The 10,035-nt window shown below is 46.8% G+C and overlaps 1 protein-coding gene across 1 annotated transcript in view; it reads right to left on the reverse strand.

Moving 5' to 3' along the window:
• Nucleotides 1-6,767, reverse strand: part of BARX2 (BARX homeobox 2) — a 76,745-nt gene extending 69,978 nt beyond the window's left edge. The window contains exon 1 of the mRNA XM_017523380.2: nucleotides 6,259-6,767. Within this exon, the coding sequence (XP_017378869.1) occupies nucleotides 6,259-6,445 (187 nt within the window). The 5' untranslated portion in view covers nucleotides 6,446-6,767. The remainder of the gene's footprint in view (nucleotides 1-6,258) is intronic.
• Between the last annotated feature and the right edge of the window lie 3,268 nt (nucleotides 6,768-10,035).

Here is a 10,035-nt window from a genome sequence, read left to right on the forward strand (position 1 = left end):
TGCAGCACGTGGTCTTCTGCCTGTCCTTTGATAACCCGTGGGCTTTAGCAAGTTCTCGGGTAAAAGGTGGCTAATCCAGCTGTGAGTGTATCCCTAGAGCCACACTAGAAACACCAGTTCCACAAGACTGGAGTGTAAAACAGAACTGCATCCCCAACAGAGGATGCAAAATGAGGCTTCAGTCTGTGCATCCCACCTGAGTCCTCTCAGGCCTCTATTTCAGTGAAGAGCTCATCAATGGGCTTGGCCATAGACTCACCAACTCTAGTCCAGTAACTACACATGTGGACAGGCATGTGGCAAGGAGGACCCTCAGGCTCCACAACATGCACATTCACAAGCTCAGTACAAATGAAGAGGCCTTGGCAGGACGTGGTTGCTCATGACTGTAATCCCAGCACTTCAGGTGGCCAAGGCAGGCAGATCACCGGAGGTCAGGAGTTTGCAACCAGCCTGTCAAATATGGTGAAACCCCGTCTCTACTAAAAATACAAAAATTAGCCAGGCATGTTGGCGCACACCTGTAGTCCCAGCTACTAGAGAGGCTGAGGCGGGAGGATCGCTGGAAGCCAGGAGGCAAAGGTTGCAGTGAGCTGAGATTGTCTCACTGCACTCCAGCCTGGGTAACAGACCAAGATCCTATCTCAAGAAACAAAAACAAATGAAGAGGCTTTAGCCCATGCGATGTACCTACCTTTGCATCTCTATTGCCCCTCCTACCTGACCTCAAAACACAGAGCAAATAACACCTAAAATTGCTTCTGGTTTAACATTTACTCAGTCTTCCAGAGTGAAGGCTAAATGCTGAAGAGAGCTCAGGCTCTGTATCTCAACCCTGAAGAGGCCCCAGCACGTGTCTAAGTAAAATCAACTTTAGCCATTTAGTGTCCATAGAGCGACAGAATTTCACAAGCACCTTTTGTTTTGTCTGTACAGCCTTTCTGAGGAACGCTGTGCTGTGAGGCTAAATCTGCATGGCTTCAAGAATTTCAAAGAAACCTACCCTTTCTTTCCTTCTTCCCTTCCTTTTCTCCTGTTAATCTCTCTTTGTAATTGAAATAATCTCTTGCAGTCCTTACTCTTTTTCATATTGGATTTTTGGGATGCGTTGCACTTAATCTTTTTACTCTAATTTCTAGGGTATGCTAAAACTAATAACTTTATACTGTCCGCATTTCTATCACAAATCCAGTCTTGGATCCAGAAATACAACCAACAAAAAACAAACATATCTGTAGGAAATCAGCTTCATAATAGAGTTTCACTTGAGTTGTATTTAGCAAAGTTGGTTTGACAATTTTGCTGCTGATAACACCCTGTAGGTAGAGTTCAAAGAGAAAATTCCACATGGTAAGCAAAAGTATTAAATTGTCAGAATGTTCCCCCATCCCAATTCCAAACGGCCTATCACATACACTAGGAAAAAAAAAAAAAAAAAAAAAAAAAAAGAAGGGCTTAGCCATGGTTCTACTAGCAGTTGAGAGGGATTTTTTAAAACACCCTAACTGCTAGTCAAGAGTTAGAATAAACTTCAAAATAATGGCTCAATGACAACACCATCACCAAGCAAATATAAATATTTGTTGAATTAAATTATTGAATTAAATGATACTGAAGAGTGGACATTCGGAGAAGCATTTCAACCCTGAACAAAATGTCTAGTCATTTTCTCGTTTGCTAGTAGAAAAATCAGAGCTAGAGAAGACACTGCTAATGAACTATTCGTGAGTTAAAACTGACTCCTAAGGAACCTCTTGGCATCGCTAACAAAAGTTATAAAACTTCAGGAGTAGCAAGATAACAGCTAAGGATCCCGAAAGAGCTAAGTTCCAAACATATTCTGACCCTGGATGAGTCTCAGATCCCATGCATCCCTCTATTTATTTACCCCTGCAATGGGAACAGGAGAAGCAGTTATGAGTAATTGCTAATAAAAGCCTATGTGCCTCTGGCAGAAATACAAATGTTTGTTGATAATGATCATTTTCCCAGACCCTGGTTTATGTTTCTCCATTAACATTCCAGTGTCCAAATCTCAGGTTACCGAGATCCTACCGGTTTGGGTCTCTGAAAAAGACCAAGCTGAGATTTGGAGAGTCACCAGAACCAACTCCATGAAGCACCAGCCAGCTCCCTAACTCCTAAACCAGACATTATATATGTCTGCACTGCATTTAACTTTTTGCTGGGATGACACCCAGTGTTTGTGATAAAAATGCACCCAAGGACACTACCCCGAAGAACTTGCTTCTCTTGGATCCACCAAAGGATAAAATGTTCTCAACGCCACCTCCTAAGATAAACACCCTTCCCCAATGTCCCTCCTAATTGGCTGGTTGACTGTCGCCTGGGTGTGGCTGCACGGGTTAGTCCCGCGTGTGTAACCAAGTTGGAAAAGTCTTCCTGATTCCTGAGCACTCGGACAAGGAGGACGGTGGCGTAGAGAGTGGACTGAATCTATACTGAAGCACTGACGTGACTCTGGCATTTTGCAAAAAAAATACCTTCTGTTTGAGGATATTGATATATGATCTGATGATCCCCTCCAGCTCTGTAGGACTAACCACCGAAGGTCAGAGAGAGGTGAGAGATTCAACAGAACCATTCTGCCAGAAAAGGAGAAAGGAATTAGACTGTAGGTTAGTGGAATAATTAAAAGTCTCATCCTCTTCACAGGTTGTAAAATGTCCAAGTATCTACACTCACCTGCCCACAAATGTGCGTGTGTAAATGTAAGCTAATAGGTTCTAAGTATAAAAATTGTAATAAAAGTAATTAGTACCATGGGTTCATTTATCAGTATCTTCAAGTGAAAACCCTTAGGGTAAATTGTAACAACCCTTATTTTTGTGAAGGAAGTTGTCCATTCGTTCTCAATATGCCTCAAATTTAGAAATTGCCTGATTCTAAAGACCAGGCTGAAAGGCAGAGCCTTCCAAAACGACCATGTTGACGCCTCTGCAAACTATTTGACCCTAAGAAGCCAACTTTCTGCAAGTGGCTTTTCCACCAAGAAACATGAATCACGACCAGAAAAAGAAAATAGAGCATCCTAAGGTTAAAGAGTGTTTATGATATCCTGCAACGCACTTCTTTTTTGGCTTTTGTAATGATGGTGAATGGTCTGAAGTTTGAGAACTCATTTCTGATTTCTAAATGGCAACATACTTCCTTCTGCATGGGGATTACTGTTTACAGATTTAAAAATAAAACCAACTTGTTATATACTAACTTAATTCTAAACATATTCCACCCCTCACCAGTGGCCTGAAAGACACAACTGTTTTCAAATGGAGGCGTTCTTTGGGCTTAGCTGTTTAAATTTTAGTTTAAATGTAATGATAAAACTTCCTGCGGTGGGCTTACAGGGAAAGGATTCCCTTTTGCAGCATCTATTGGGGTGATTTACAAGATGTACTAGGAAACCGAAAGAAATTTAGAGACAGCTTTCTAGAACTAAAATTATTGTGTTTATAATAAGAAAGAGCCTATTAAAAAGTAATTTTTGGAAGGTGAGGATTCCATCAAGGCTAGAGTGTCTAACAATAAATTCCTGTCAGGTGATTATCTGCCTGATGAAAACTATTTCCATTTCTTGGTTTGCTTGAATACATGCTGTTCTGCCTGAGATTTGGTATCATAAATTGACCTTTAGGTTACTAAATCTATACAGCATGAACTGTTTCATTATGCAGTGTGTGCTTTTTTTTAATGCTGTAGTTTTCTATCCACCCCAGTTTTATGCACTTAGTGTACATGTTGGTAACTTTTTAATTTTGAGGACTTTTTTTCTCTTAGTTTCCGTTATTTTACCTGATGCAGTTCACTTCTGTTACATTTATTTAAACCTTAAATCAGTAAATGAAAGGCTGAGAAAGTTCAGTAACTTTAATTCCAATGTATGCCTTTCACTTAAACTTTTTATGCATTGCGTCCACCAAAAGTGATAAATATTTCATTCTATCTAGCAAAAGAAAAAAAAAGAAAAGAAAAAAATTACGGTTTAATTAGGAATGCCAGCAACTTATTGTTGTTTTTTTTTAATTAATAAGACAAAAGATTACGTTCAACTAATCGAAGATTTTTATCCTGACCTTAACAGTTAAAAACAACAAAAATGCTTTGAAAGTATGGTATTTGCAAAACCCCTGAGAAGTCACTAATGGGATTCCCATGATCTAATACATGTAAGGCTTTAACTGTAATTGTAAACCTACTGAAGGCTTATGATCTGAAAGTATGAACTTTTGTAGCCAGTTTTTATGGGTTTAATTCCACCAGCAAATCCCAGTTTCTATATTTTAATCTCAACTAGAGTAAAATCACGACACATTTTCAACTAACAATCTGAAAGAAGAAAACACTGGAATAATGGGACCAGAAAACCATGGCCAACAACCACCCTCTGTCACGAACGATCAGTGTACTTCGAAAACCACAAGACTGAGCAATACTTTAGTCTGTGACCTATGTGCATTTCACTTATAACACTCACAGAACTACATATGAATCATTTTATTTTCCTCTTATTTATTTCTCACACAAGGTTCAATAAAACACAGCACTTACTCAGCCACCTCTGACTGAATGACTATTCTCTGCAGCTATTTATTACTACTCTTCTGCCACGTTTTCTTCTATGATCCAATTCTATGACTCCTATAAGCCAGGAAAAGCAGCCTTCAAGTCAACGCAGAGCACAAAGTCACTGAAAATTATGCCGGCACTAGGCTCTACCTAGGTGCTTAGAAGTTGTTCTGTTTTGTCCTGGGAATGTCCCATATGCAATGTTAATGACTGAAACAGATCCTCTTTTTCCTCAAAGGGAATTGAGTTATTACAGCAAAGGATGATTTGTGCTCAAAACAATATTCAACCTACCACACCATTCAGTATATATGTATCCAAGGGTCACACACATCACCTACTCACAAATATAAAAATATCAACACTCAGGAGATCTACCTTGTTTCTAAAATTTCTTATTTGTTCCTTGTTTCATATTTTTCTTGGTTTTAAAAATTCAATATTACAAGGCTTGTCATGGGATATCAGGCCTAATTCCACCTTACAGACAAATTAACTCTAAAAAGGCATAACTGAATACAGGATACATTTTACAACCAAATACATGTAGGAACAATTTGATTTTGAAAGAACTTCACTGTATGTATTTATCATATGTTTATTGATTGTCATATAGGGACTATCAATGGAACCTAGAGAAATACAGGATTCCACACATTGCACATTAGCAACTTTTGGCCTGAATGTTCCAAAAAATATTTTCCAAAACTGCTGGCCTTTCATTTTTTTTTCATTGTAAGGGCAATTTAATTTATCTCATGCCTCCCATACAACTAACATAACCTCAAAAATTCTTTTGGTTTGGAAGTACATTATGTTAACCTTTAATGGAAAAGCACAGTCAATAATGTTTTTTCTGATTAAAAGTGTTCCTACTTCTTTTTCGTTTTATTATACCCATGTCCCATAACCTAAATCCTAAGAATGCCAAGAAACTTTGAAACCTGGAGCTTCTCTTAATGCCTTCAAAGTTTAAAAAATATCTCGGATTTATTTTTAATAGAAACCCTACTACGTTTTCAATATATGTATTAAGTTCTCTTTATTTTTCCTATTGGTCTTAGCTCCTGTGAAGAGAGAAAACCAGGTTTGGGTGATGTTTTTATTGTTATCATTGTTGGTTTTCGGCGCTTAAGACAAACAGGGGTGACCTTTTCCGCCTGTGCCACAAAGGCACTGTACTCCAGCACTACTTTCCCAGAGGGCGATCATTTTAAGCAAAGTTCAGTGAATTTGGGATTTTGTTGGGAACCTCGGGATATTGATTTACTTGTAAAATTTACAGTGGAGACAGTAGGAGGTTGGACAAGTTACCTCAAGGTGAGATGCAAGGCTGCCAAGCTCAAGTGTGAAATCCACAACACCACTTCCTGAAACAATGATTTAGGCACTGAACCCGGTCAAGTGTTTGAACTTGCAGCTGCAACAATCAGGCGTTGCGCGAGCAGCCCACTCCTGAGGCCGTGCCGCCTTTATTTTATTTCCACTTGTGCGATCGACACCTCGCGTGGCCCTTCCCCGCCGTGTCGCAGTTGCCCACCGCTTGCGGAGGCGCAAGAAAAGAATCCCTTAACTTAGCCCTTCCTGTCGCCCTCGGGTCGCAAAACACAAGCGACCGACACGGACGTGAAAGCTATCGCACCCCACTAATCCCCCAGCGGAGCGTCTTACCCGTACAGGAATGCAGGGGCTTGGGTCGCACGACCAGCGACGGGCACACGGAGTAGAGGGAAAGTTTCTCAAAGTAGTCGCAGGTCTCCTTGGAGAGGATCTCGTCGATCATGAAAGTCTTGTAGCGCCGCCTGGCTGCTTTGAGTTGGCCGGGCGAGCTTAGCCTCAGTTCGGCGTGGCAGTGCATGGTGAGCCGGGGCGAGCGCCCGCCGGCCCGAGCGCGGCTGCGAGTGCCCGGCCGGCCCGGACCCCCCGGGGCTGGCGCGACGGCGGGGCCTTGGCCCCGCTCCTGGCAGCTGGGGAGGCGACTGGGCTCGGGAGGCGCGCGGAGGAGAGCGGGTAGCGGGCGCGCCTGCCGCGCGTCTAGACCCACCCGCAGATCAGCATCTTCACCGAGCCTTTTTGGGACAACGCAGCTGTCAATCAGCGTGCGCTTCCTGCAGGGCCGGGTGCGGAGTGTGTGCTGAGGGGCGTACGCGCCCACCCCACCCCCGCCCGCCCGTGCCACTCCGGCGCTGACCTGCGCGCCTAGTGCCCGGCGGCTCTCGCTCGCCGCCTCCCGCTCTGGTGTCTAGCACTCCTCTGCCTGGCTCTCTATTTTAAGACGCTCGCTGTGGCTCTCCTCCCCCTCCCCCCTCCCCCCGGGACGCGCTCCAGGTGTGTGTGCAGGAGTGTTCGCGCGGTGAGGGGAGCGCGCCCCACCCCGGCCGGCGGCCAAGACCCTGGCCGGTCGCTCCCAGGGGCAGTGTCCCTCATGCGCACCTTAGTGCTTGTCCTGCCACCCGCCGGCCAGCGGGTGGGCACGTTCAGGTCTCTTACTAGAAAGAAGTCTAGTCCTCACTAGGCTCCAGGGACTTCGGGCCACAGCGCCAGAGCCCCCGAGGACCCACTGTGCCTTTCTGCTTCCCCGCTTGGACGGTTTCCCGAAGACCGCAGCTTCCCAAGCCCTCCATCCACAGCCTGGCTGCCCGCGCTAAGCCTGCGCGCCCGTAGCGTAGGACTTTTGCGCTGAAGTTGCAAACTTGACTGCCCCAAGATCCAAAACCATAAATGACCCTGGTCCCGTCCGTTACCCTGAGAAGAAACTGAGAAGAAGAAGAAAAAAAAAGATAAAAAAAGAAAAACTAGTAAAAGTGTGAATTATCGCCGGGAGCGGAGGCTCAAGCCTGTAATCCCAACACTTTGGGAGGCCAAGGTGGGAGGACAGCTTGAGGCCAGAGGTTCGAAACCAGCCTGGCCAATATAGTGATACCCTGCCTCTACAAAAGAGAAATTAAAAACAATCGGCATGGTGGTGCACGCCTGTAGTCCCAGCTACTGGAAATGTTGAGGCAGAAGGAAATCCTGAGCCCAGGAGTTCGAGGCTGCAGTAAGCCGTGATCGTGTTACTGCACTCCAGCCTGGACAAGAGCGAGACCCTGACTTTTAAAAAGTGCGCGTTCTTTTCTTTTCTTCTTTTCTTTTCTCTTTCTTTCTTTCTTTCTTTCTTCCTCTCTCTCTCTCTTTCCTTCTTTCTTTCTTTCTTTCTTTTCTTTCTTTCTTTCTTTCTTTCTTTCTTTCTTTCTTTCTTTCTTCCTTTCTTTCTTTTTCTTTCTTTTTTTTAAAGAAAAACCTGTAAAACTTTTTTTTCCTCGTCGGAAAGGGCCAGAGCTGCATGATTCTAGGGGCCCTGGGGCAGCCCATCCCGTCGGGGTTCTCCCAGAGCCGGAGCCTTCAGGCAAAGCGGCTTTAAATCATCGGTTCCCTAGCGACGCCACCAGGTTAGAAAGTCGCGAAGACAGGTGTTTATGGGATGATTCGCCTTTTTCTTTCCAGGCTCGTAGTCTTGGGGTCTGTTCCAATCAAGATCTGTACTAACTTTAGTTGTTGATTGGAATCGTTGCGTAAAGGGGACCCCACTGAGCTTCCGCTCCTGCAGCCTGCGCCGGAACAGTCCGGTGCGTGCCGGTTGCCATGACTTTGCTTTGGAATGAGTGTGCGCGGGGTTGGAAGGAAAACGCACAACAGAGACACTAAGAATTATAGACACGGATGGCTTTCCCCAGGGCCGAGTCTGGGGCCGGTGATATTTCTTCCCCGCTCTCAGCCTAGAATCGGCGAGTCCCGGTGGGTTCTCCGCGGAGCCGCTTGCCTAGGGGTCCCTGGTGGCCGTGGAAGCAAGCCGCCTGGGCTGGTGGTTAAACTCAGAGGGAGGGACATGCCTGGAAGACTAATCATTAGGCTGTTAAAGAAAATAGATTTTTTTTTCTTTTTGTGACGGAGTCTCTCATTCTGTCGCCAGGCTGGAGTTCAGTGGTGTAATCTCGGCTCATAGCAACCTCCGCCACCCGGATTCAAGCGATTCTCCTGCCTCAACCTCCCAAGTTGCTGGGATTACAGGCGCCTGCCACCGCATTCGGCGAATGTTTGTATTTTTTAGCAGAGGCCGAGTTTCATCATCTTGGCCAGGCTGGTCTTGAACTCCTGACCTCGTGATTCACCCGCCTCAGCCTCCCAAAGTGCTGGAGTTACAGGTGTGAGAAAATAGATGTTAACAGGCAGAGTCATAGCCTAGCATTAGACATGACCCGCAACGCGTCTTTGGGGAACTTATTTCCCAAAGTATTTGCAAACTGGCCTCTTCTCCCCTCCTTTCCGTTTAGAGTTGTTTTCCTTCATTCTCTTTCTCCTTGCAGAGGCTGCTGAAGGGCATGCGAGAACGGCTGCCAGGTGTCCCGGTGGGGCCGCGAGTCCTGCTGTCGGACTCCGGGGTCGCCAGGTTGGCCCGAGGCTCGCCCCCAGCTTCCGCGGCGGGAACCTGAGGCTGGTCCTCTGTCAAGGCGCGGGACCCAGGACAGTTCACCGCTCAGCCCGGGCGCTGCTGTCCGACGCCACCAAGGAGAGGGTTCCCCCCGGGCGCAAGTGGAGAAGGAAACCGCTGCGCTTGAGTTGGGGACGAGGCCTGGGGCCACAGCGTTAGCTCCCAGGGCAATCCCGGGCGAGGAGCTCTAGGCGCCCCAGGAAAGTGAGCCGCTGGTAGGCAGCCGCCAGTAAACTGAGTGCTTGAGGGATCCGAGAGCGAGAGGCGGGTGAGCGACCTCACCCGCAGCGCCGACTACGAGGCGGGCTTGGAGCTGGGGACCAGCACCTGAGCGACAGCACCGCGACCTGACGCCCGGCGAGGGCCCGAGCGCGTCGCGTTTAGACTTTCTATCCGCCCGGCTTGTGCTCGCAGAATGCGCGTGCTCGGGGCACTTTTCGGGGCTCCGACTTCGCACTGCTCTGCTTTTTCTCAGCCTCTTTTCTTTCCGGCTCTTCGCCTTCCTTCCACCGCCACTAACTCCTCTCCTCTTCTTCCCTCCCCCTTCTTCGGTCCCCGCATTGCTCCCTGCACTTTGGGCCTCCGCATCTCTGTCGAATTTCCCGTTTCTGTTTTCTCTCGTGTCCTCTCTTCTCCCCGTCGTTCATCCTTGTTCTCTCTCTCTAACCTCCCTCCTCCTCCTCTCCTTCTTCCCTCTTTCTAAACCCGGGTCTGGACTCGCTCTCGCGCTCCGTGGTCGCGATGCTGCCCCGCGGAAGGCTGCAGGTGGCTCACCCGCAGGGACAGAGCCCAAGACCAGGCGCCCGGAGGACGAGAATCGCCCTGGAACCCGACTCGCCACGGCTGGCCGCGTCGCCCCGCGCTCTCACTCCTCTCTGCTTCCACTCGGCCACAGGCACAAAACGCACAAAATCCAGACACTTCCGTCGTCGAGTCCTTTGATTTGAAATCTGCGGTGTTTTAATAGGTGAAGAAGT

The sequence above is a fragment of the Cebus imitator genome, unplaced genomic scaffold (assembly GCF_001604975.1).
Source record: "Cebus imitator isolate Cc_AM_T3 unplaced genomic scaffold, Cebus_imitator-1.0 Scaffold0, whole genome shotgun sequence".
Taxonomy (NCBI): domain Eukaryota; kingdom Metazoa; phylum Chordata; class Mammalia; order Primates; family Cebidae; genus Cebus; species Cebus imitator.